The sequence below is a fragment of the Aspergillus novofumigatus genome, assembly GCF_002847465.1.
Source record: "Aspergillus novofumigatus IBT 16806 chromosome Unknown P174scaffold_2, whole genome shotgun sequence".
Classification (NCBI taxonomy): Eukaryota; Fungi; Ascomycota; class Eurotiomycetes; order Eurotiales; family Aspergillaceae; genus Aspergillus; species Aspergillus novofumigatus.
This window is the reverse complement of record NW_020194275.1, coordinates 3,762,043-3,787,918: the sequence shown is the minus strand read 5'-3', so window position 1 is coordinate 3,787,918 and position 25,876 is coordinate 3,762,043. Positions and strand designations below refer to the sequence as shown.

At 50.8% G+C, this 25,876-nt stretch overlaps 7 protein-coding genes across 7 annotated transcripts; 1 reads left to right on the top strand and 6 right to left on the bottom strand.

The window, feature by feature from the left end:
* Positions 1-31: 31 nt before the first annotated feature.
* P174DRAFT_439385 (GDP-Man:Man(1)GlcNAc(2)-PP-dolichol alpha-1,3-mannosyltransferase) lies at positions 32-1,638 on the bottom strand. The gene is made up of 3 exons (XM_024826785.1): positions 902-1,638; positions 797-866; positions 32-714 (listed from the first exon to the last, which is right to left on the bottom strand). Exons 1-3 carry the CDS (start codon positions 1,589-1,591, stop codon positions 107-109), a joined length of 1,368 nt encoding a protein of 455 aa, XP_024686217.1. The 5' UTR covers positions 1,592-1,638; the 3' UTR covers positions 32-106.
* Positions 1,639-1,795: 157 nt separating this feature from the next.
* P174DRAFT_510599 (PaaI family thioesterase) lies at positions 1,796-2,583 on the bottom strand (the record flags this gene model as incomplete). The annotated part of the gene is made up of 2 exons (XM_024831690.1): positions 1,975-2,583; positions 1,796-1,939 (listed from the first exon to the last, which is right to left on the bottom strand). The coding sequence occupies exons 1-2, from the start codon at positions 2,428-2,430 to the stop codon at positions 1,796-1,798; spliced, it is 600 nt and encodes a 199-aa protein (XP_024686216.1). The 5' UTR covers positions 2,431-2,583.
* Positions 2,584-2,988: 405 nt separating this feature from the next.
* P174DRAFT_439384 (kinesin family protein) lies at positions 2,989-9,033 on the bottom strand. The gene is made up of 11 exons (XM_024826784.1): positions 8,551-9,033; positions 8,136-8,459; positions 7,901-8,076; positions 7,715-7,834; positions 7,669-7,693; positions 7,582-7,638; positions 5,813-7,548; positions 5,154-5,774; positions 3,802-5,118; positions 3,593-3,748; positions 2,989-3,554 (listed from the first exon to the last, which is right to left on the bottom strand). The coding sequence occupies exons 1-11, from the start codon at positions 8,711-8,713 to the stop codon at positions 3,201-3,203; spliced, it is 5,049 nt and encodes a 1,682-aa protein (XP_024686215.1). The 5' UTR covers positions 8,714-9,033; the 3' UTR covers positions 2,989-3,200.
* A 2,823-nt stretch (positions 9,034-11,856) lies between these two features.
* P174DRAFT_478406 (agmatinase) lies at positions 11,857-13,556 on the bottom strand (the record flags this gene model as incomplete). Its single annotated transcript, XM_024830682.1, has 8 exons — positions 11,857-12,091; positions 12,141-12,290; positions 12,334-12,430; positions 12,487-12,704; positions 12,762-12,983; positions 13,033-13,116; positions 13,184-13,274; positions 13,325-13,556. The coding sequence occupies 8 exons, from the start codon at positions 13,554-13,556 to the stop codon at positions 12,007-12,009; spliced, it is 1,179 nt and encodes a 392-aa protein (XP_024686214.1). The 3' UTR covers positions 11,857-12,006.
* Positions 13,557-14,968: 1,412 nt separating this feature from the next.
* On the bottom strand, positions 14,969-16,332 carry P174DRAFT_449216 (MATE family efflux transporter; the record flags this gene model as incomplete). Its single annotated transcript, XM_024828823.1, has 3 exons — positions 14,969-15,316; positions 15,364-15,653; positions 15,708-16,332. The coding sequence occupies 3 exons, from the start codon at positions 16,330-16,332 to the stop codon at positions 14,969-14,971; spliced, it is 1,263 nt and encodes a 420-aa protein (XP_024686213.1).
* A 1,389-nt stretch (positions 16,333-17,721) lies between these two features.
* P174DRAFT_458247 (putative MFS transporter) lies at positions 17,722-19,671 on the top strand (the record flags this gene model as incomplete). Its single annotated transcript, XM_024829632.1, has 7 exons — positions 17,722-17,939; positions 17,996-18,309; positions 18,368-18,457; positions 18,508-19,125; positions 19,179-19,253; positions 19,304-19,431; positions 19,492-19,671. 7 exons carry the CDS (start codon positions 17,722-17,724, stop codon positions 19,669-19,671), a joined length of 1,623 nt encoding a protein of 540 aa, XP_024686212.1.
* A 3,800-nt stretch (positions 19,672-23,471) lies between these two features.
* Positions 23,472-25,664, bottom strand: P174DRAFT_364647 (uncharacterized protein; the record flags this gene model as incomplete). Its single annotated transcript, XM_024822005.1, has 1 exon — positions 23,472-25,664. One exon carries the CDS (start codon positions 25,662-25,664, stop codon positions 23,472-23,474), a length of 2,193 nt encoding a protein of 730 aa, XP_024686211.1.
* Positions 25,665-25,876: the final 212 nt, after the last annotated feature.

The following is a 25,876-nucleotide window of genomic DNA, read 5'->3' as shown; positions in this document are numbered from 1 at the left end:
GCGTTGGCATTGCGCGAAGTCACGTGGTAATAACCATTAATGTGTGTTTTAGAGTACGAGTAAGATTGCTAAATACAAACAAGCAGAGAAGGGGTATTATACAAATCTAAGTCATTTTCACAACCCACACGCCAAGAATAGAAGATACAATGCCCAACACGGCAAAGACGAAAATTAGCTGGTGAAACCCACTGAACGGTCGTCTTTCCTTGTTGAGCATGTCCGCAATCTCCTCCTCGAGCCTGTCACCCATTGCAGTCAACGAGAACTCCTTCTCTACTCTCGCCCTGCTCGCGGCCGACATGCGGTCCAAGTCCTTCTGGTTCATCTTGTAGAGAACCCGGTCCATGACCGCAGTCCAATCCGCGACGACCGTTGCGTCCCGCAGCCAGCCCGTTTCGCCTTCCACGATAGTTTCCAACGGCCCGCCTGTATTCGATGCTAGAACGGGGATCCCGGCGCGCATGGCTTCGACGGGGACAATACCAAAGTGTTCGTTGATGGGAGTGTAGAGAAGCAGTTTTGCCTGCGAGAGGAGTGTATCCCGGAAAGCAGTTGGTATAGAGAGCAAGAAAAGGACCTCGACGGAGTCAGGGATAGACAGGGCGGAGATGACCGTTTTTGAGGTCGCGGTCTGTAATCCCAAACTCGTGGCGAGCTGGTCTAGTTCTCGATGGTATTGGACATTTTCCTGGACCCGATTGTCGTAACCGCCTGTAGAGTACCTCAGTCAATAGCTGCTCTCTCTCCATTAGGAACCAGTTGGGGAGAGGAGGACATACCAGCAACCACCAACCGCGTCCCCTCCGCTTCTCCTCCCCAAGACCATGATACGCACGAATCGCCAACGTCAAATCCTTCTTCCTCTCGAACCGATTCACACTCAGCAAGATCTTCTTACCCCCCACAACGGACCCTCATCAGCTCCAACCGGCGCCCCAGCCTTGGTATCGACGCACGGATAGACAATCCGCACATCCCCCAGCTTCTCCTTCCCAAAGACCTCGCTCACGACCCCGCGCGTGAACTTCGAGTTGGCAACGACCTTATCCGACGCGCTCATCGCCCACCCCTCAAACCAATCAAACGGATACCGATAGAGTGTCTTCACAAGCCGCAGCACCTCCCCGCCCTCATTTCGGCGCGCAAGCAACTGGTCAGGGAAATGGCAGTAGAAGAGGATGCGCTGGTGATTGCGACTGCTGCGCGCCGCGCGCGGGCCCAGCGTTTTCAAGAACGGCACGCAAGCGGGGACCTGGTCGACGATGAAGATGTCGTCTTGTTCTTCAGTTGCCGCAATCTCCCTCAACACCGAGACGGTCAGATGCAACTGCCGCAGAACGGCCATGAGGACGTGTAGGCGGCCGGCGACATGCGCGGGGAAGAGAGAGTTGCCGCGCACGCGCACGTCGAGCGTGCCGTCGCGCGCTTCCTCGAAGCAGTGCGATTTGTCGCGGTGGGAGGTGTAGATGGTGACTTTGTGGCCGCGGGACTGCAGCGCCAGCGCCACGTCGATGATTAGCCGCTCCGCGCCGCCGATTCCCAGGTCTGGGTGGATGATGGTGACATTGGAGGGTTTGAGGCGGGACATCTTCGCCTAGAGGAGTTTGCGTATGTGATTTACCAGCATCTGCTGCGTTGTTGGTTGAGCTGAGCTTGAGCTTGAGCTTGAGCTTAAGCCACGGGGCACGACGTCATGTGATGACGCATCCTGAGCCTCTAGTTATCTACTCCGCATGCCCCTCAAAACAAACATCTCTATTACTCTATCTCTAGGTATCAGAAAAAACATCAATCAAATCCTACCAGTACCATCCCTCTTAACCAAAAACATCCCCTCACAAGCTACGCAAACCCCCTCCCCATCTCTCTCCCCATCTGCCTCAGCAACAAAAATCTCCCCCACCACATAAATCTTCCTCCCCGCCACCCTCCCAACCTCCGCCCTCGCAACCACAACCCCGGAACTCTCACCGGCTTTTTATAATTTACATTCAAATAAACCGTAACCGCCCCCCGCCCACGGTCTAACCCACTCGCCCGGATCAAAGTCCCAGTAACCTGGTCCAGGACTGTAGCCAGGAACCCGCCGTGCGCGATATCTGGCTGCCCTGATACGCCGGCGCCGAGGTGGAGGAGGATGTAGCCTTGTTCTTTTTCTTGCTGTCGCTCCTGCGGGCTTGTGTTTGCTTGGACGGTGGTGGTCTCGCTTGAACTAACATCTGATGTTCTGGTATGAGAATGAGCCGGCTGGTGAATGAAGACGGACTTGAGAATCCCGTTGTTGGACCGGAGGGTCGAGTGGAAGAAAGTGTCTGGGTTGCGCGGGTGCATGACCCTTAGGTCTGGCTGAGAGAGGATCTCGGCGCATTTGGGGATGGTGTTGAAGAAGGAGAGGGTTTCTTCTGTAGACGTAGAGGTAGCTGTCATGGTCTTCCAGCTGGCTTGTCGAATGGTGTTCGGGATAGTGTTGTCTGCTATTAGCCGAGCGGAGCGATGTTGGATCTCGGGAGGCGACGAAGGTCTCGTTGCTAACAGGTGTGAAACCTTCTCTAAGTCAATTATATTAGAAACTATGGATTCAAGATGCGTAGAATTTCCAGGACGTGATCCCTATCTCTCCGGCCTACCGCGGGTTATCTCAATTATGGTGTATACCGAAGAACCGAGGCACGTCCATGCGGAGGTCCAATGTTCTGGACTATGGGGACTATGGGGACTATTTAACAAATCTTGGTTCCTTTCAAACTACTACATTACATATAACAGGGCAAACTACAAACGACCTCCCAACAGCAGCAGTGGGGAAACAAAGGACTAATAGACAGTGCGGAACAAAGGACTATACACAAGTGACCACCGGCCGTACATACTTTATGGCATATGAGCGATAACAAAATATACCGCAATAGGGTTGGAGAAGACGTAATCACAGGTTAGGCAGAAATGTACAGTGTCGATCGACATAGGCAAATTGCCCAGAAGAAGCGTATTTAATGACTCGTAGTGAAATCAGACAGCGGAGGCTGGGGGTTATCTGAAGGGGAAAGAATCAAAATGAAAACAAAAAAGGTATCAACAATCAAGAAGGGGAATCGACATCGAATTCATAGTACACAGGGCGGGCTTTGAACATGGGGAACGTTACGTCCGAGACACTAAAATTGAACGATCCAGAAGAATCAAAAGGGTACGATGGATTAAAAGCAGTTGAGCGTGCTCTTCTTCTTCTTCTTGTTCAGCGCATTCATCCGCTCTTCAAGCTGGGCTCGAGCAGCCTCGGCTTCGCGGCGGGCGTTGCGTTCTTCCTCGACGGCCTGAAGCGAGAGGCGCTGCGAGTTGCGCTCCTTGCGCAGAGCCGTCAACTCCTCCTCCAGCTGCCATGCCTTCTTCTTCCAGGCCTCGCAGTCGGTCTTGACCTTATTGCTCTGCGCTTCAAGGTCGCCCAGAGCTTCTTCCAAAGTGGCAGTGAGTTGCTTCTCGGCGTTGAGGTGCTTCTCTATCGTGCGGATACGGGCCTCTTGGTCTTCGACAATCTGAACGCTGACCAGTTCCTTGCTGGTGTGGCGAGAGCTTGGAGGAGAGACGCTACCGTTGGTGGCAGACTGTATAGTCGGTAGAGGGGGAGAGGAATGGCAGGTGGCGGCGAAGGGAGAGAGGCTGCCGAAGTACTCTTCCGCAGATTCGAGGTCAAAGAGCTAGTGCGGTCATGCGAACCATCCTGGCCGGTACCATTCTTGAGTTGAAGCTAGAGTTCATTAGTCGGGATCCGATTCCAGAATTTATGACAGCAGTGCTTACCTCAAGCTGTTCAATCCGCATGCGATATGTCTCAATCTCTTTCTCGTACGTCGCAATCTTTGCCTTGGCGTCTTCCAAGGCCTGGTCGCGCTCGTGCTGGATGACGGAGAGACGGTTGTGGTGTTGGTCGAAGCTGTTAGTAATCTGCTCCTCGAGTTCCTCCACGAGACGCAGGCTCTTTTCTTTCTCGGCGGTGATCTCCTCGATGAGCGCATCCTTCTTCTTAACTTGCTCTTCCTTACGCTGAAGGGCATCTTCAAGCGTGGCGACGAGGATGGCAAGCTCGTTCACCTTTGCGTCCTTGGCCGCCTCACGCTGGGTAAGCTCTTCCAACTTGTCCGCATTGCTCTCCTTGGCTACGAGCTGCTTGCGAAAATCTTCGTTTGCATCCATCAGCTCGGCGTACTTGTCGGAAAAGTGTTGCTTCTGCGTGAGGATATCTTGGATCTGGTCTGCAAGGTTGTCCGCAGTGACATCGGAATTGAGAAGTTCCGAAACCATCTTCAGAAGTTTCAACAGCTCATTCCGCGATGCCTCAATTTCAGATCTCAAACTCTTCATCGCCTCCCCGTGTTCGACACTCTTCTCTGCGATCCGCGAGTCATACTCAGCCTGCGCCGCAGCCTTAGCGCGCTCCTCGAGCTCCGCCAATTCATTCTTATGTGATTCCTGCAGAGACTCGAGGTCCTTCTTGTGAGATTCAGCAGTCGACTTGTGCATCTCAATTTCTTTCTCGAGTTCAGACACACGAGACTGGAATCCTTCAACCTCACCGCTGGCACTGTCCTTGGTCGCGAGAAGATCCGATAGCTGCTCCTGCGCTGCCTTGTGCGATTGCTCGAGAGAAGCAATCTTCTCGAGATGGGCCGCGGCGGTAGCCTCGTGCTCTTCGATCTTCTGCTTCAAACTCTCAACCAGCTCTTGCTGCTGTGATCTCTCGGCCTCCAGCTCTCTGGCAGCAGCCTCCTTCGCAGCAGATGTCTCATCGACGGCAGCACGCTCTGAGCGCATGGCATCTGCAGTTGCCAGGGCCTTGTCCAGGTCGGCCAAGGTGGCACTGAGTTGCTGCTCGGAAGCCTGCAAGGATTTGACGGCGTTCTCATGCTTGCTCTTCCACTCCACCAATTCACCTTGAAGATCGTCAATCTTCTTGTCTTGCTCTTCCGCGTGCGCATCCTGAGCCTTGGCAGCTGCCTCCTGAGTCTTCAGAAGATCCTTCAATTCCGCGATCTCGGCGAGCAGCTTCTTCTCGCGTGACTCATGCGCCTCCCTGAGCTCGTTGATCAGGTTCTCCTGCTGGACTACCTGATCCCGCAACTGCGAGACTAGGCCCATGTCCACAGAAGGTGTACCCCTTGCAAGCTGGACCGCTCACGGGTGAGGCCAGAGATGATGGTCGCCTTCATCTCCATTTCTTTCTTCACGCTCTGGTTTTCCGCCTCCAAGGACTGGATGCGTTCTATGCGCGAGTGCAGCTCATGCATCGCCGCGTCAAGATGAACCTCGAAGTTCTGCATTGTGTCGGGCTGGCCTTCGAACTTTTCTACCGCGATGTTCTTCAGGGCAGCAAGCGAGCGATGCGCACGATCCACCGTCGACATGAGGCTCTGGCTGCTCTTCCTCCGGATGACATTCGACTTGAAGCCCGGGGTTGTCGGTGGGGAGGCAGATTTGGATTTCTGAAGCTCCGTTTTGAGCGTCTCCACCAGAGCAAGGGCACCTTCATGCTCGGCCTGCAGCTCGGCATACTTTTGGGTCATAAGGTGAACACCTTCCTGGTGCTCGGAAAGTAGCTGACGCATCTGCTCCATTTCGAGCGAGTTCGTCTCACTGTGGGACGCCTGCGAGTCCACGGGAATTTCTGCGGCGGGCTCAGGATGCCCGTTAGTAGAGGGTTCTTGCGAAGCAGCAGGCTCCCCGACCGAGGATAACTCCGAGGAGAGTGATTGCGAGAACGAGTGTTGTTTTCCACTCTTCGAGTCGGGGCCTTCGCATCCTCTAAAAAAGACACTGGTCGAGAGGCAGTGACTGGGGAAATGAGCCCCTGGACGGCAGAAGCCGGATGGCGCGCTTCGTCGGCAGCGTCCTGTTTCAGTTTGGCTAAAGCCCTGAGTACCTCTTCATATTTGGCCTCCAACAGTTCATATTGGTTCACCGTGCTCTCGTGCTGCAGGCGCAGGTCCAAGAGCTCTTGGGAGACGGTCTCAAGCTTATCAGCAACGATCTTCGACTCGGTAAGGCTAGGAGTCTGGGCTCGAGGCTCTGCATTGGGATCGGCCTCTAAGCGGCTTGTTACCCTTTCCAAAACCTCCAAGTCAGAGCCATCAACGTGGGCAGCTGTCGCCGCTTCGACATTTGCTTCTTCTTCGATGTCTGGGACGGTTTCCGCGAGATCCTCGTCTGATTCAGGAATCGCCGTTTCGGCGGCTTCGGTCAAAACTTCCAGAGTGGTGGCTCTCTGACGGGAATTGCGGGCGCTCGTCACAGCAGCGGGAGACTCCATTTCTTCCTGGATGTCATCCTGACTGGCGCCGTTCTGGTGGACATGGTCCAACTCATAGAGAAGACTATCGAGTTTGCCGAGACTCCGCTGACGCTCAATTACATGTTCCAAGCGCTCAACCTCTCGCTGCATGAGCTCCATGTCTTGATCGGCTTCGGCGAGACGCTCCTCCAGTGTCGAAATGTAATCTTCGCATCCCGCCTCGCTTTCGCGCGCACGGCTGAGTTCTTTGCGCAGCTCCGCAATGATAGCCGTGTATTTCTCCTCGCCCGAAGACTGGCCATCGAGCCGAGACTCTAACTCGTGCATATAGGACTCGGTGCTGGCCTCACGGTCCATAAGTTTCTGGATGCGCGCTTGCAGTTGGGCATTGACAGTCTCGACATAGGCGCATTTGGTCTCCCGTTCCAGAAGAGTGCTCTCAGTCACCGCCAAGGAGGATCGTGTGTTGGATAAGGAGGATTCAAGGCTTTGAATCGTTTTCTCATACTCGAGAACGACCTGTTCGACGGATTGGGCAAAAGAGTGAGACCGCTTCAGTCGCTCAACAGAGCTCTTGCCAACGGCCGAGGCAACATCATCTGCTTCTCCATTGGTGGAGTGCTCCGAATCGTGAGCGAGTTCGGAAATGAGTTTGGCATGTCGCTGGCTCAGCGCGTTATAACTTTCTTGTACATCAAGCAATTGGTTCTGAAGCTCCTTCTCCCTCTCATTTTGACGCTCCGCCCTCTCTTGCGGTCCAGCAGCTCGTCGGTCATTGTCCTCGGCGATACGGATCTGCTGTCTCAGGAAAGCGACTTCGGCCTTGAGCCTCTCAATCACTGCGTGCTTGTCGCTTTCGTCAGCAATATGCTGGATTTGCGGCTTGCTCTGGATAGCCCTCGCCCTCTGTGCGTATTGCACAGTATTCAGAGTTTCACTGAGGTGGAATTCCGCAGGCGTGACACAAGCAACCATATATGTATAAGCATTGCCGCCGAGAGAATCTTGGAGTAGGCGGGTGAGCTTCGAATCTCGGTAGGAGACATGAGCGCCCGATTGACGAGAAGAAAGCTGAGAGATGACCTTGCCCAGGGCAGCTAGACCAGCGTTGATGGAGATTCCCTCTCTTGCGCGTTCCCCGGAAGCACCAGTGTTCTTCAGCCGCTCGCTTCCTGCCAGATCGACAAAGTGCAGTTTGCTATCGACCGTGACGGAAGCATCCGAGCCGGAAAGTACCTCGACCGGCATGGACATCCGTTTCTCTTTAGGAGATGTAATTGAGCTCGCTGATTTACGTTGGACAAGATTGAGACTGAAGACTGCGTGGGATCGGGAGGATTTTGCGTTGATCGCTGTGGCGTCCGTCTGGCGAATCGAGGAACCGAAGCTCAGGGCGTTCATCAAATCCTCGAATGAATTGATATTGACTTGGTGCAGGCCCGTCAGGATGATGCGACCTTTGGCATCCTCGCGGATCGCTACCGAGCCGCGATCACTCATAGGTGTCGATTCAGGGAGGAGAAGATCTCGCAGCTGCTCGTTGTAGATCTGCGTGGTATGTCAGCGAACAATTTCGACTGCAAAATACTCGAAGTGCCTTAAGGTGCGTCGTACTTCCACATAGCTGGCTTTCAATTGCCAGTTCTTTTCAGCTGTTGCGCGCCCGAAGCTCGAAGTAGAGCTGATCGAGTATCGAGCTGGTGTGCGAAGTCCAGTCGAACTGTTGCGATTATGCTTAGCCGGGCCGTCCAGTTTCTCAAATAGGAGTTGGGCTGCACGAGGGATGATTCCTAGCAATAGTATTAGCTGGAAGTCTGAATGACCTAAATGTGTCGCAATCCAGACGAACCCATTGACTGTGTATCGTGTTGCTCGCTGGGGCCAGAGGTTCCCATGGTGTACGATTTGCCAGCACCCGACTGGCCGTAGGCCAAAATCGAAACATTGTAGCCTTGGAGAAACGAGCTCACGCTGTCGCTAAGGTATTCCCAGACGCCATTCTGATCCGTCGTTTCGGGAAAGACCCGATCAAACACGAACAACTTCCGACCTTGTGGGATATCGACCGCAAGACTCGTCGGTGACGTGACATGAACCATAGATCGTTGGAAACGTTGCGGAATCAATTCGTACCCGGGATCGGTGGGTTTCAGCGGGGGTCGTACACGGACCGCTGCAATCACATCAGCTTGCTGGTTCAGATGTATGACCTCCCTTGTCCCCGCGACTCTTCCATGGTCGGGGGCCGTTCTCAGGACACATACCGACTTTGACCGCTGTTTTCCCATCCTCGTCGGACGCCCGACTTCCTCCACCGACTTTACTGCTCATACTCAGACGGCTGTTACTCCGCGGGGTCCGCATGATGCCACTGAAAGGCCGCTGCGGCGTAGCCGTGGTGGGCGAACCCGGCGGCGAGACCGTCATGTTGTTTTACTGAGGTGGCCTGCAATGCGCGATAGACGTCAGGGAAAAGAAGGATCGACTCGAACTCGAACACGATGGATGAGTTGTCAGAAAGCGGACAGAGAGGGTGTCATGAGTCGTAATCGTGGAGTGGTCAAATGATGATTCGTTGCGTGTTGTTTTTGTCGTTTCGGCGCTGAGTTGGCCGGGCAGCCTTTTCGTCTGAAATGCGCGCGATTTGTCGTCCTGCGGCAATCGGCGAGCCTGACGATAAATTGATGATTCCCTATGTGCAGTGAAAGCGGAAGGAGGGAATTGTGATGAGTTCTGTGAATAATGAGAGATAGATAAGCATTAGTTTTTGGATGGAAACCCCTGAAGGATTATGGCCGCCAATAATTCAATTATAGAGTTTGGGGTGTCGGGGAATGCGCACGCCGCGGAGAGACACAGAAACCATACATACACAAAAACTTGAGACAGGCCCAAGGAGTGAGGATGGCGCAGAATGAGGATAAGAATGAGCGAAAAGAAAAAGGTAACCTCCCTACAGAGCAAGAAAGGAGAGGAAAGGAAGGGAGTGAAGGAGGGAAAAGAAGAAGCCTCCGTGCCAGGTGCGGGAATAGCCAACAGTAAGTACCTAGGTAGTCGCTGGCTAGTTGCTAGACTACCTAGCGATAATCCAATGCTATTATTATTATTATGGTGAGATGAGGTACATACTGAACTCCTGAAAAGCGCCGGCAGAGGACGCACTGGATGGACTAAACAACCTCTTTAGACGGTTAGCCAACCTACTAAGTAGGTGCTAATGCCTATTCAAGTACGTAGAGCTGTAATCGTGGACTGAGACTGAGACGAGTCAAGACCTTTAAGCTGGAGGTCTGGAGAGGTTTGCAGCGAACGAGAAAGCGGGCCTGCGCTGTTTGACTTGAGGCGGCCGAACTTTACCAGGGTGGGTTAGAGGGTGTATCAATGTGACGACTCCCGTCTCAATCTAACACCAGGGTGAGATTGGCAGCCACATCATTATTAACAAGGGACATCATTCAGGTCAATCTTTATCAATTACATGGAGATCTCAAATTGTGTCTATAATTATTATCGAATTCATTGAAGAAGAGAAGATATCACGAAGGGGTGGTGGACACTCATCTAAAAATACATCGGTTGTACTGTACCTTGATACCCCATCTAACTTACGACCACAGGATGCCAGGGGAAAACCAGCTGGGGACTGGACCAGATTGGCCTAGACTGGCATAGAGAACAACTGGGTGGGGAAGGATTCACTTTTTTAATATGAACCGTCTGAATGATCAACTGTCTCAGACAGGAGTCTACTACTAAGCCTACTGTGCTCAACTAGACGCCTTGTCCGGTGCGTTCCTGGATCGGTTCGACAACATTCCCTTACTACTGTCAACCACGGCTTCCCACATGGCCCGGAGTGAGGTTCCACGGTTTGCTGTAGTGGAGTAACGGTGGACACTCGATAAATTAATCCAGGAACCAGAAGCTTTGCCTTGGTGGCTTGGTGGAATCGGATATCCGCATGTTTCTCTGCCGGGGGATGCAATAATTGTCGAGTCGTGATAAATGCATAACGTTCGTTTCAACATTATGGCTGGCTGACCTGGCTCTTGGAACGACCTCGACAAACGTGATGGTACCCGATAGTCGAGGACCGTTCGTTCGATTATTGATGTAATCAAGCAGGAATAGAACCCATGACCCATGTACTCTGTATGTAGAGGGAGTATCTAGTATGGTGGCCGTTAGCCACGGACCACATGTCATTACATGTTCCTGAATCTGTCGCTGCGAAACGAGAAGTTAAATCAGATGGTGAAACGATCGGTGATTCAAGTGCTGTCAAGGGGGACGATCTTAAAGGCTAGGTCCTGCCATTTGGCCGAGAGTCAGGGACCGACGATGAGAGCTGTGTTCACTGTTCAAAAAGTGATATCAATTTATCAAATCAACCTTAGTAGAGATCCGACGGCTTAATTCTACTCGACTTTGCAAGCCTCTTCCTCTTTCCGCTGACAAACGATCGTAGATCTCGCGACAAACCCTCCTCTTGCTCAAAACTTCCAGCACAAAGAAATCCTTATGTCAGCGATTCGCTCATAAACTCTCATGTGAGTTGCACGAAGCAAGAAAGAAAACTAGCAGTGTGTATACTCGAATTTATCCAAAATGACAGCTGACTAGAATGTCGGTTTCCCCCGACCTGAACTTTACAAAGCACCTTAAATTTCGATCGCCATGTCACATCTGCTAACAAACGGGCTACAGGACAGAAAGGGAAACCAAATTGGTCATCACATACTTACCTAGGAAGCTGAGATCTGCCACGAGGTTGATATCTTAGTCTCTTAGATGAGTGAAAGGATTCATTCATTAATATTATGATCAACCGACATAGCTACATAATCATACCGAATGAAATGATTGGATATTTCTCTCATCCAGGGGTGCGTCAGTCTAGACTAGGTCTTCTAATCCATAATTAGGAAGTCGAACACCATAGTCCTAAATACATATCAGAGACTCCCCAAATCCGTCCAGTTTCATCGCCAAAAGTCAAATCCTTGCAACATCCACAGACGAGCTGTTGGACCGTGCTCTTAAGCTTCTCCCACTCAAAAAGCTCATCGAATTCTAAATACGGCTCGTCAAACAGCCAGATAGAGTCATAAGCAAGGGGCTCATTGAGATATGCCACAGCCCTCGGATCCCGGCTCGCAATGCAAATAGATATCTGACAGTGATAATATTGGCTCTGACAGCCCTGCAAGTCGGTAAGATCCCTGTCGGATGCAAGGACTCGATACTGATTAGATTTACGGGTGAGTTGTTACACTAGATGAATTATTGATTTTGGTTTGGACGCGGTCATTCTCTTCGAGAGGTCCCTGGATTAACATGACTATCCCACATATTTCTGAGTAAATCCACGGTATTGTGCTCAGCGCTGAATGATAACGTATCAGAAAAAGCAAGGAAGGTACGTAGTAGACTAATCAAACATCTGTCGCTGGAATTAGGTTTCTGCAGTTTGCTTTTCTCCGACGCAAGGGGGCTTGCGCACAAGGATGTGATCTGTCTGCTTTATTTGGAAACGATATATGACTATGATACGAAATTGTTTTCCGAAGCCCTGCCTTCGTGGGAAGGGTGTCCTACCTGATACTGGAAAGAATAATGGCTCCAGCATTATGCTAGGGAGTGCTATATATGCATATATATAGCATTGCCTTCAAGGCTTTTGCTGCGAGAGCCTTGTACGACGCAATAAATCCTCCCGACTACAACTCATGTCCCTTGGAAATAGACAATGGTCCCTTCTTAACCATAATGGTAAGAACCTCGTAAAGAACATCCGCGGCGGCCCTAAGACACGGTCAACCACGATTTCAAAATACAGAGTCAGGGAACATACATGGTAGAAAGCTCTGCGTTCGTATCATAAGCAGGAGCAACCTCGACGATATCCGCACCGATGAAGTTGAGGCCGTCGAGGCCACGGATGATAGTGCGCAGTTCACGGGTCGACCATCCTCCGGTCTCGGGGTACCGGTTGCAGGTGCAACTGGGCGTTGTCAGTAAAGGATGCTTGAAATTGTGACAGAAACTTACAAGCAGGGTCCAGAGTATCGATATCAATGGAGAGGTAGACAGGGTTCTGGGTGCCGACTCGGTCTCTGATCTTCTTGATGATTCCTTCGGTTCCTGCTAGCTTGTTAGCATTTTGCTCGAAAGCGCCAGTTACTCCGTTGGGGGCCTACCGATAGTGTCAATTTCACGCGCCTCGACGATCTCGAAGCCGCAATACCCATCGTTCTCATAGTCAGACGGCCCAGACAGAGTCGTCCTGATGCCAGCATGAATGTTGGTGTCGTTCTTCAGGAGACCTTCCATGGCAGCATGGTAGAAGTAGGTTCCGTGATTGATAGCAGCAACCTGACTAGGCGAACCGCCAAACACCTTGGGCCTCCACGTGTCCCTGAGACCTGTCAATCCAGAACTCTGTCATTCGTCATAGACATAGACATAAACCTACAGATGGCTGTCAAAATGGATCACAGTTACGGGCCCGTAAGCCTTGTTGATACTGCGCAGCAACGGCAGTGTGATGGTATGATCACCACCCAGGGTGATGAGGCGCGGCAGAGTCTTTCCGGCCCTGGACAATCCTTCAGCGTCCGCATTGGTGAAAGGCTTGCGCATTAACAGGCTGTTGTGTCCTTCTTCGATCTGCTGGATGGCCCAAGCATTGTCGTACCTGTCCGCCAGTTAGAAGGCCATGATTTGTTGAGAGATAGGAAACATACGATGTCACAGGAATATCACCACAGTCCAAAACCTTCAACTCACTAACGAATGGATTCGCCTCCAATGGTACATTGTAGCCACCGCTAAATCCCAATTTTACGTGAGCCTTGCCAAAACCATTGTAAGTATGGGTAGTCGTTATCAACGTACTAGAGATTAAGACGGCGAGAACCTTGTCTGATGCCACTCGGCCCGAATCTTGCACCAGGTCTGTATGAAGTGCCGGTATCAAAGGGAGCGCCTGAACTGTGAGCACTCTACAACAGAGCTAGTAGACAGACTCAAACTCACCAATAAAGGCGATATCATATTTCTCTGCCTCGCTGGAGAGACAAGGGAAGTATGGCAGACGACCGAACGTCGAGATGCCAGAGAAGACCGAGTCTGCCTGAGTACCACCATCACCTGGAATATTATTGTACCACAGACTTTGGTGCGGACCAGCGATGGTCTTTTGCCGATGATCGCTATGCGCAGACGCAATGGCGGAAAGTGCCAAAAGACTCAGCGTGGAAGTGATCATGTTGCAGTACTAGTGTGATTGTATTGAGAACCTTGTGAATGAGATAGATACCATAGGCTACGAAGGAGGATGGATATATATATGACCACACAGTCCCATGCAAATTTTCTCTCCATCCGTGTATGATCTCGCAGAAAGTTGGAGTCTGCGGAGTTGAAGCTCGACGTATGAGCCCTCCGATTTCGCACAGGGTGACCATCTTGCAGTCATTGGAGGACATTCTAACGAGGTATCATCTCTCCAGACAACTTCCTATATCGAACAAACAAAGTCAATTCGAGCTTCAGATGTCTGTCTCCAACGGAATTGGGCTCCAAGAATTCAAGGCTCAGTGGGCCAGACTCGCAACAGCTGACGGCTTGTACTTCTGCACTTGATCAAATCCAGGTAATAGCAGGAGAACTAGTCCTCAATTAGGCATCTCTATCTGCAGAAACGCATTTAGCCAGCAGATATGCCTATGGGGCAGGAATGCAGCAGTGACATCAGGACCGTTGAAGCTTCGCTTGGGTGGGTACTAGGAAACGCAATATGCAATCTAGACATGTTAATTTCAGATCCCTTCCCAGAAAGGAAGGCCGGAAGAGGATGAAGACAAGGTTCCAGAAATATCAACGAAGCAAAAGATGAATTGATAGCTGACTTCTTATCAGTTGTTGCTGGTGGCTTATCCCGACGCTATCTTGACGTGTGGGGTGTCATTGATAACACTCAACCCTATTTCAACAGCCCTCTTAGATTCTTCTGTTGGAGAAAGTTAGCTACATGCTGAATTGACATTCTAGATGGACACTCTTTGATCCCGAGGAAGCAAGGCTTATCTGCAGCCACTGGTCTAAATATGCTTCTCAATCGTCCTTCCTTTTTTGGACCATCCAAAGCGAGCAACTCTCTTGCCATAGGTGATATGGACTCGTTTTCCAATATGACCAGAAGAGCGAGATAGTGTTAGCAGCAGCGTGCTCTTATCGTCTCATTCTTACCAATAAGTGTCTGCCGACAAGTGGCGTGAAGGTTTTTGATCTATAGCTTCAGATAATGGCAGAGTGTCGACGGCACACTGGTACTTTTGACCTGCCTCAGGTATCTATGTACCTCTCACTGTAGGTGGTGAGAAGCAGACAGTGCCCTCGCATTTGCTTCGCCTCTTGACTATTTACTTTGTTTTGTCTATTCCTCCAGTAGCAACTACTGCATCTATGCACCCGTCTCAAGACGCTCATGCACATCCATCCGCCGAAAGGCATTTTCCACCTCCGTATCCCAATTGCTAAAAGCCACAACCCACCATTCCACCACCCCGACAATATAAAGCGCAATGCACTGTCCCACCCATAATCCTTTCAGACCCCACCCATGAAACGCAAGCCAGATCCCCAGAGGCAACGCCCCGCAGTAATAGCTGACTAGGTTCACCATAGCGCCCACATGCTGCCGGCCCATCCCTCGCAGACTGCCCCACAGCTCCCATTCAAACCATCCGCAATCTGGAACAGAGCAACATACGGCAACACCTCAGCCGTCAGCCGCACGACCCCTTCGTCATCGTTAAAAATCCTCGCAAAGTCGTTCCTCGTACCCATAAGCACAGCCAATACCACCCCACCAAGCACCATACTCAACCACGCAGCCGTATTCGCAGCACGAGCAGCACCACCCGCATCCCTAGCTCCGAGGAGATTGCCGACGCGCGCGGATGCGGCAACGCCCACCCCAAACGGGATGGTATTGAGGACCTGGTCTGCGGTCATGATCACGCTCTGTGCAGCTAGCGGGATAGTCCCAGGCGGCCGGCGGCGAGGGCGACGATCTCAAATGCCCACCACTCCGTGCCGACGTGGATGACGCCCAGGAAGGCGAGACGGGCGAATGTGCCGAGGTTGTTGAAGGCTTCTCGCGACCAGCCGCCCCAGCATTCTGAGCCGGCGATGAACCGTGCGTACAGGACGAGGAGGGCAAAGGATAACCAGTAGGATATACCCGTTGCGAACGGGGCGCCGAGCAGGCCCATCTTGAAGGTGTAGCAGAAGAGGTAGTTCAAGAAGGCGTTGAAGGGGGAGGTGATGAGGAGGACGTAGGTTCCCGGCCGCATGATTCCTATGAGTCGATCTTAGCGCGAACTTAGCAGAGAGAGAGAGGGAAGAGGAATACCTTGAGCCTGGAGATACTTCTTCATAACCTCGAAATAGATATACCCCAAACCGCCAGGGATCAAACACGTGAGAAACCGTGCACTGTCTCTCGAGAGAACCGTATCCTGCCCCAAGAAAAGAAAAACGTGCTCTGAACAGGCCCACAGAACAGCAACGGGGATATAGAAAAGGCCGAGCACAAAGAAGCCTCGCTGCAGCAGGATTCCCAGATCATGCTTGTTCGCGCTCCCCGTGAAGGAAGACGAGGCCAGCGTATCTAATGCGGTCGTGCCTCCCAGCGCAATCATCCACGCCGTGATCATGGCAAACATGAGGGAGAAGGCCGAGGTAGCGAGGTGCTCCGGCGAAAGGCGTCCGACAATCAGCACGGAGGAGGTCTGTAGGCTGTTTTGGAGTGTATAGGCTAGGATGACGGGAATTGAGTCCTTGAGCAGCTGCCAGAATTCTGCCATGACAAGGCACCGGTTTGAGGCATCATTCTCGCCAGCAACGGTTGTTTCGCCGTTCCGGTGCCCTGCGCTGTCAATGGCTGTTGGCTTTGGGAGGAGAGAAGTATACTCGGTTGGATTGTCTCGCTCTGTGAAGGAGCTACTCCTGCGAATTGGATTAAAAGTGTCGGTCATTTTGTCGACGATGACAGAAGGTCATGTATAGGACGCATAGGACAACAACAGAAAATAACTATATATCACATATACACCATTAGGTCTAAGCGAGAAGCTACCCTGTGGGTTGGCAGCAAGCGTCTTCCGGAGTAGATCGAGGGCCTAATCACCGGTGGTATGTAATCTTAACCCAGTGAATCAGCGTTAGATCAGATTCCTATCGTCAGTCTCAAATTTTCATTACAGTCGCTTCATAGTCTCGCCATGCTAAGCACTCACGAAAGCGATCTATACAACTCAACGACTGGTGGATCATACCAACCGGCTGAAGGAGCAGAGCCAAGCATTGAGTCGACAACTGAAGCGCCTAGAACTTCCTCTGACCTGCATGACCCGCACAGTATGGATAGAAGACAGTCCCATGCATGAAAACCAGCCTGTAGACCACTGCATCAGGGATCCGATCACGGAGCCCTTATCTATGCTGGCCCCATGTAATGCAGATAGTCGTGGAGACAACACTTCGAGTATAATGAACAGTCTGCCTCTCCAAATATTGACCAAAATAGGAAGGTGATCAGTTAACTCAGGAAAAGAAAAGAACCAAGGAAATGGTCGACTAGTGAAGTCCTCGTCAGTATGTCGCCACCTCCCCCCGGATTGATAACGAGCCCTGATAGTGCTCAGGGTCTGGACGTCGAAGTATACTATTTTCGACTGCAAGGCATTCCTATGTAATTTGAATAGATGCATCTGGACAGGAAATAGCATGTATTGGCTTTTTGAGGAGAAATATATGTTTTTAGGCTTATATGTTCCTAATCAAGCATTCTGTATACAACTCGAAAATATGACAGCATCCAATTTCTGATAAACCAAATGCAATGACTGTCATCAATCAATATCTTTTGTCGTCATCTGCAACAGATAACTGGCAAGAAACTGTCTGGTTGTTTGTGGACTAAGACGCCACTCATCCGGGGTTGTTGCAGGCAGTGGGCTAGTAGAGTCCATCGACATATCAAGAAACGCAAGGCATGTTGCGCCACTAAGACTTTAAGACCCTTTTGAAGTGATACATATCCGACGAGCCCTGATATGCTTATCACTTACACAGTCTTAGTCAAGCTTTAGACTTGCCAGTTGATCGCCGGAAAAGTGTCCCAAGAAAACAGGCGCAGATAAGGAAGTTATCTTTGATATCAAGTCAACTGTTGATTTGACAATGGCTTGGACGAACTATACTCCTGTAAGATCAGGTAATTTGGCCTTATGGCTCTTTTATTCCATGTTGTGGATGTAGATAGACCTTTTATACCTTGGAGTGCCGAGCACTCTCATGAGAGAACTACCTATACATCCATCAACAAGACTCTCGTTTTGAGATCGAATGCTCCCACGTAGACGATGGAAAAGGAACTGAGCAAAGCTGATCTAGGGGATCCGCAGAGAATCACCGCCATTGATGAGAAGCAGTCCGTTCCAATTGAGCTGGGAGTCGTCGGGGAGACTACCCTAGAGCAAAATGGAATAAAGATACATCCTCAACCGACTTCAGATCCCTTAGATCCGCTGAACTGGTCAAGACTTGAGAAGCATACCATCTTGGGGATCGTCATGTTCAAGTCAGTCCTCACATAGCTCAATGTATCAGTCAGCCATTGCTAATGTTTGTTTGAAGATATTTCCTATTCACTTACATCACAACGACAACGGTCCCTTCATTCCCTGAGCTCCAGTCTCAGTTCAGTATCAGCTACTCAGAGGTCAACTGGACCGTCGCGATTCCTGCCCTGGGACTTTCAGTCGGTCCCCTCTTTTGGACTTCGTTCAGCGACATATACGGCCGTCGGGTCATTTTCATTACCGGAACGGTCATCGCTCTCGTGTCGACAATTGGGGTAGCGGTGGCAAACAATTATAGCGGATACATGGCTGCTCGATTCTTCCAGGGATTCGGGGTTAGTCCAGCGGCAACAGTTGGAATGGCGGTTGGTAGGTACCTCTGCATAGTCTTGATAACAGTGACGGAGGCACTGACTCATGTCTAAAGTCAATGATCTTTTCTTTGACTATGAACGCGGACAGAAACTTGGCCTGTGGGTACTGGCGATTGACTCTGGACTCTTGCTAGGGCCAACGTGTGAGTGATTCAAGTATCTCTCCCCAACGGCAGATGCTAAGGTTTCCCAGTCGGTGGCTTTTTGAATTTAGTGAGCGCAGCATGGATTAACTGGTTCAACGCCATCCTATTCGCCGCACTGCTGGTTCTCGAACTCTTCCTCATGCCCGAAACCCTATATCCGCGGACGACTATGCTACAGCGCATGCCGCGGGAAGGCCTTAAACCTCCGACCTCTTCAGACATTGAACAGAGCCCAGCTGATGAGAAGACTGTGAGCATGTCAGCAGCAGCCGGGCCTGTCATTCCAAGAACAAGAGAACTCGGCTTGTTCAATGTCAGACCCGTTCCCGGCATGCGGCATCCCAAACCATGGGACTCCGTCGTTCGCTTTGTCCTCACTTTCCGATTTCCCGTCGTCGTTGTCGGCGTTATCGGATACTGTTTCTTGTGGTATTGGTGGATTCTGTCGGTCATCACGATGGTACCTACTGCGTACGCGTCGTACGCCCCCTTGATTCAAGGACTGCTGTTCCTTGGGCTGTTTCTGGGGACAGTGACCTCGGAGATATGTTGCTCAGGTAGACTGAGTGACTATATAGTTGGGAGATTGGCGAAGAGGAATGGCAGCGTGCGCGTCGCGGAGATGCGGTTGTGGCTGGCCTATCCTGCTATCGCCATCACGGCAGGTGAGTTGATTGTTCGGTTAGCTTGCACAAACGGAGGCTAACCCAGATGTCAGTTGGACTTGTTGTCTGGGGTGTCAGTATTGACAAGAACTACCATTGGATGGTAGGTCAAGTCGCGTTCTTCCTATGTAAGTTTGTCCAGCTGATGGAGTGAGGGATCCCTACTGACAGTCCTCAGTCGCAGCTGGAATCCAGATGGGAAATACCGTCACAAGCAGCTATATCATCGATAGCTATCCCCTCCAGTCAACTGCTGTGATCAACTTCTATGCCGTCTTCCTCAACTTGAGCGCCTTCATCAACCCAGTATGTTCCTTTGAGTAACTGAGTGTTGATTGCTGGGTGGTCGCTGACTGACACCTCCAGTTCTTCATTGCGCAATGGCAGGCCACGGCAGGATACACATGGACGTTTACCACGCAGGCTTTGATTGTCGCGGTTGCTGGAACGGCTGTGTTTGCATTATTGCACTGGTTTGGGGCGTCGATGCGGAAGAAGTCGCCAGTGCCATCATGGGTGAATCCTGAGTTTGACTCAGGGAGTTGATCTGTGTAATTAGATGCCATTGCCAGGAGTCTTACCATGTATTTTTGAGAGAAGATAAACCATGAGCTAGTCTTTCATTCCACTATATTGAGCCCCTAACTACTGTAGATAATCTTGTCTTCCACTGCCTTGCATGGGCTTCGTTTTCAGTACTTAGGGAATTTACATGACCCGTAATCATACAAAATTTGTAGACGTAAGCTCTAGACTGCTGTGTGTAGCTATATTGATAAAGGACTTAGACCGTTTTGTGTAACCATCATCGTGTCCTAATTGCTTCAGACCACTGTCTCTGCATCATGGCCAAGCTGTTTGATTCTCGTCATTCACTTCTTTCAATGCCGCATGACTTGTTTGTCTCTGGATCTACGAGATATCCAATAATAGGTAGCTGTGCATCACTACCAAGCTTTATTCAAACCCCCCATTCTGGTCTATAAGTTCACTCAACTCCCAGGCTAAATCAACAATTCTCACCTTCTTCTCGCCATCTCCCTCTTTCTTCCTTCTTTAAGTCTTCCTTCAGTATGAACGCTCTCAGGACTAGCAACCACGGCCCTGGCATATCCATAATCAACCTACCTCGGAAGACTTATGTATAGCCCTTCTGACAAGGATACGTCGACCACCAAGCCTTTCGCAGGATCTACTTGCTGAGCAGGGTCGAGAGCACCAAAGCCCATTCGTTCCTGGCAACAACCAGGAATAGAGCGAACCGAGTTATCCTCGCGTAATGAATTGGTAAGTGTTCAAGCACTTTACTCTGAGATCCTTGCAGCTACTCATATGCTGACTCTTGTGTCTCCCGCAGGCGCTCGTCATATGCGGGACTTCACAGGCTGAGACGAACGACAACCAACGTGCCGCTAGGTACGACGTCCTGGTACGAGGAAATCCTTGATCCCACTCCATCGGCGAGGAATAAAGGATCCCACGGGAAACGGCATCCAAGACAGACAGTTACGGCGAACAACGATCCCCTGCGAATAATTTCCTTCACACCAGCATCTTCTGCAGGTATCCAGAATCATACATCCGCCGCATTACATTATCATATATTCGACGTCATAAGAAAGAAAGAGTCTTTGTAATGACATTATCACAGCAAGCAATTCTTGAACCCACGCTCCAGCATACATACTGTCAGGTCACAGGCATATGTGGATGCGGAATCCTCAAGTCAACATCCTACCTGTCAGGGGCATTCCTTCTCTTCGCCAATACACGGGCAGTTGGTCGTTAGCGGTGCATCACAGAACAGTGACATTGTTCTTACCATCACAATCATAATTGCAGTATCCAGAGAACTGCTGAGCTGCCAACTGCCGCTACCTGGGCTTCCCTGCAGAGCAACAGCTGGATCTGCCTAATGGTAACTCATTGACAAAGTAGTCCCGGACTCAGACTGATCCCATGCCCATCACACGGCCTGGAATGACTATCTTTTTTTCTCACCCGCCGTTGGACGTCTAAATCTACCTGGCATCAGCTAGATGACGGGCTTGAGCCACAGCCAATCCCTGTCGAGGATCTGGCCGACATGCGTGATGCCATACATAGAATCCAAGCTCATGGACTATAGATGGTCCTTGTAAAGATTCTCTACTCGGATTGCCCTTATTTCGAAGTGCAGCTGTCCAACAATACCTTAGTCACAGCTCGAATCATCCTTTTCGCCGTCAAGTAGCGGCCTTACGTGCCATGGGAGTATCCGCGGGCGGCTGAGCAGATTTCTGCATTCGAACCATTGTTTTTACCCTCCCACTAATAGGGATATGTACGAAAGCATGTCGGGTAGTCCTCCTAACACGTCAAGTGCCGTTACCTTCAACGAAAAACATCAGGAAGCATTCAGCACGGCTCAGAGCCATTATGGAAATATCCAGAAACTCACCTTCCTACACCCGCTGACTCGATGCTCAAAACATGTGCAAGGTAGATTCTAAACTACTCATGAATGCTTATCCACTTCCACGGCAAATGACGACGGCTTGGATGCCCTAGCAAGGAGTATGATCTTCTCATCAATGGACATTGGACAACGGGTTCCCAGCGGCCCATACTTGGGTCTTATAGGTGGACGATGGTGATGGGTAGCAGAAATAGTGTGAGGGACGACGCCCTCAACCCCTATCAAGGCGCCACAGACATCCTCACTTATCTGAAAAGCGTCTTTGAATATCTCAATAGAGAGCGAGTAGCCAAGCAGCGTTAGTTTTACAACACGTTATTCATGAAGCTGTCCTTCGAGTGGAAAAACAACACATTTCATAATCCTCGCCCTGGGCTTCTAAGGGCATAATCAGGTTATAATCGTTACTTTCTTGTCCAGCTAGTTGGGATCATCTCTTAGGACCCCTCACAGAGACCAATCGATCACTATCAGAACACCAGGGGGACCATAATTGCGGATGGTACATTCAAGCGACCAAAAAGCAGCCCATTAGGCAACTCATCACTGCAACACCCCCACCCCCTCCCCCGGTTCCATTTCGAAAGCCATACATGTATCTATCCTCATTGGGTGTCGACGGCGGTACTTACAGGTATCAGACACAATCCATTCGCAAGCATTCCAAAGGATCAGTGGCGTTCGATCGTGTTCGAAAATGAGTCAGATAAGCACATATGTGACCCACGCAACACAGGATTTGACAAGTCCTTTCACCTGGTTGCGCATAAAAAGAACGCGCGCACAGCAGTAAGTCGGATGAGAAGAGAACTTATGCTATTACAGCAGGGCCTCAAGCAAGGATGCTCATCTCAGACATGAGGAAGATATGTGTTTCCTAAACAGGCTCCTCCTACTCCCGCGGCTTGAAGCGCTCTTTTCCAAGTGGAAGCTCATCCACAAATAAAACTACTCCATATGCAGATATACAGGAGACTAAGATGAGTGGCATGCTATCGATGCGGAGAATCCAGTCATCTATAGGGGTGAGATGTCTCGTCACTGGTCCGGATGCCAGCGGAAGTTTCACCGTGAATATTGTCATGGATGAGAGCAAATTTACCCTGACTAGCACTTCTGCATTACCTGCGATGCCATCGATGCTCAGTGCCTTTTCTTTCAGAAGGTGCCTGCCAAATTTGCGTGACACCAGCGACAGGGCTCACAACCACAGGCTAGCCGAGACCTTACGTCTAGACGCACTCGCGAAACAGGTGACCCATTCGGAAGCCTCTCGCAGGCGAGCTCCACCTGCAAGTTCTGCATCCTCATCGGATTAGACGGCGCAAGACTTAGATTCCATACATCTCGGTTTATCTTTACGTAGCCAAGCATCTGGGGTTTACTCCTCTCGCTCAATGAAGTGGGTTATACTGAGAAGCTCGTACATCTTAGGTTGTCAATAGTCAAGCAGCATTAAATCTGCATTCAATAATGAATCATCTATATGGTATAAAGAAGCAGAAGAAAGCATTTAAAGCATTCCTATTGCAATCAAGGGGAATCTCAGCCTTCAAAGCGCCCTCCGAAGCCCAAAGCTCTTGTAATTCAGGTAAACGCCGATTATGCTTCCATGAAAATACATCCGCGAGGGCAGATGGACGGAAAAGGTAAGAGGAATCAACAAAAAAGTCATGAATTAGAACGGATAGGAGTCATTCAAATGACCCTAACCATGCTCGACGGAAGCCGTTATCAGTCGCTGTGGCGGCGGCCCTTGTAGGTGGACGCTTAATGAGAACGATTGGAAGAATGACCAATTAAAGAGTAAAAGTAATGCCACATATCGAATCTCACTAGCCACTAGTAGTCGGTCCCTCTCCGTATGTGCAGCAGCCCGGTTGGAAAATCAGAGATGACCATATAACTTCAACCGATAGAAGCAGGTAAAGTTTGCCCCCCAATTTGAATTGACGCGAAAAGCGACTCGGTCTACACGGATGTCGGGCTGGTCGATGATCGCATCCAGACTGAACTCCTGGACGTGGTGTTGCCCGTGGATATCATACTTCCACTTCCCTACACGGTAGAATGTCGGGCCCAGAGTAGTAGTGTTCCAATAAGCACTCTCTGGTTCATTGTGGTATGCGGGACGAAGATAGCCCATGATATAGTCGTGCAGTGAGAAGCGCTCTGACAGCATCGGAGACTGGTACTCCGTTTCGAGAACTCTGGACTCAAAAGAAAGGAGCCAGTTTAGGTAGGATTTGTACCAGCCGGCAGATCCTGCTTCCGTCGGAAGATCACCAGACGTGCTTTTGTTGATCGTGTATTGAACCCAAAGCTCCATGTCCTTGGGTGCGGCTCCTGGATTAAGGGTAGCATGTTTGGGAATATGCTCGACGACCACCTCCTCCGGTACAATGGGCCGGCTCAAGTGAAGAGCCAGCTGCGACACACCGTTTCGTGGAGCGCTACACCAGCAATCGCCCACACTGTCCCAGGGCAACAAGGCCGTAAGAGGTGGGTTCGGGTTTGAACGCGGATCTGTGTCCCAATCACGTACCCGGTCCTGCAACCACTTAGGCAGCCTGGATTTCTTCTCTCCATAGGTTGGACTTGTCATGCGCGGATCTACCAATACGCCGGTCCCTATACTGAGAAAATTGGGCTTCTTAGGCACTTTGACCGGCTCAATGATAGTGGTTGGGCCAGCGACGTTTTTGACCTCAGATTTGACGACGCTCAATTCCTGAGAGATAGAAGAGACTTGCGCTCCTAATCTCATCACTTGGTTATTGAGACTATTCAGCGCCTCTATGCCAGAAGTGTTCAAGGGAATTGAGGGCGCGGGATTGCGAAAGGGAAAGAGCGAGGCGATGTCGTGTGGTATGCTAGCAATCCTGTCGCTGAGCGAATAAATTGTGAAAAGAGAGATGGCGGCCAGAAGTATAGCACCAGCTATTCGAAGAATTTGTGTCCATGGAAGAGAAACTGATACTCTAGGGATGAAAGAAGTGGCTGGTGTTGGTCGAGCGTGGTCTGTGAACGATTGGTCTGATGGCAGCGTGGTAGAATTATTGAACGACTGTTCTTTCGTAAAAAGATTTGGAATGATAGTCCGCGCGGGTGCCGAAGACACTTCCACTTGTGGTAAAGGCTCCTTTTGAGGCTCCGGAGGCTGATCCGGCTCTGTTTGATGGTCTGACTGTGCCTCAGATTCCACTGTCGGTTCTCGAGGTGCTTTCGAGACAGAAAGACGCGAATCGGGTTCGTCTTCCTCTACAATGGTCTCGTTTGCGAAAGCAAGCCCAGAAAAGCGACGAGGTGGTGCAGTAATATTCTTCCCGACTGGCTCTTTGCGATAGCGAGTGGAACGTGTCCGTTGCAGGTCATCATCATGGATATCGCGTTCTACCATCCACGAAATGACCGATTCGTTGTCATCTATGCCTGCATTTTGCGACATTTCTAGAGACACGTCGTTGCGAGTGGGGGAGCCAATGCGCTGCATTGGGGAAGGGTACAGCTGTTCTATTGGCAGAGAGGGATATTTGGGGTCTGTAAGGATCTGAGAGGCCGGGCTGGACATAGTAGAAAGTGTGTGCGGGATAGGAGGAGTTGGGGTTGCAGTAGATCTCTCTGCTTGCGTTTCATTTTCTCCGTTGCGCTGATTCGGGGAAACAGTCGCGTCGCGTAACGCATCAAGCAATTGCACCTGATCGGGAGTCGGTTCTCGCTTGGTTCGCCGGCGGATAGGCGATGCGTTAGCAACCGATGACCGTCTCCGTGAGCGTGTGTTCATATGAGGTCGATCATCTGTGTCACTGGATTCATCTGTGTCATTCTGTCGATCTCGCTTCTGGGCGTCTCTGATGGTCTGATCAATTGATTCGGCCACTTCGGCCAAACCCATCTTCTTCGCGACTAGTCGACGAGGAAGGACAGGTGCTGCCGGTGAGCCATAGGCCCAGCTTGGCTGAGTAGGCACATCTGGCAGCGGCTGGTTACTGACACTTGGACTCGAATGGCCAAAAATGATCGAGGCCTCGGAGCGAGCAGTAGCTCCGGCTCGCCTGGTGCCCGCGCGCTTAGGCGGCATCTATTCCAGGCGGATTTGTACAGCCGTATATTGTTGTCTACGCAAGGTCAGTTGGAACAACAGACAACGGTGTCTCAGGGTGGATCCGTCAAAGATAGACACAGTTGCGAGACTCCAACACAGCAGGCGCAGATAAACAGGGGTCTGACGAAGAGCTCAGTGTCAAGACTTACAATTTCGTAAACAGCGCTCGCTATCTGGAGCTGGTCTGC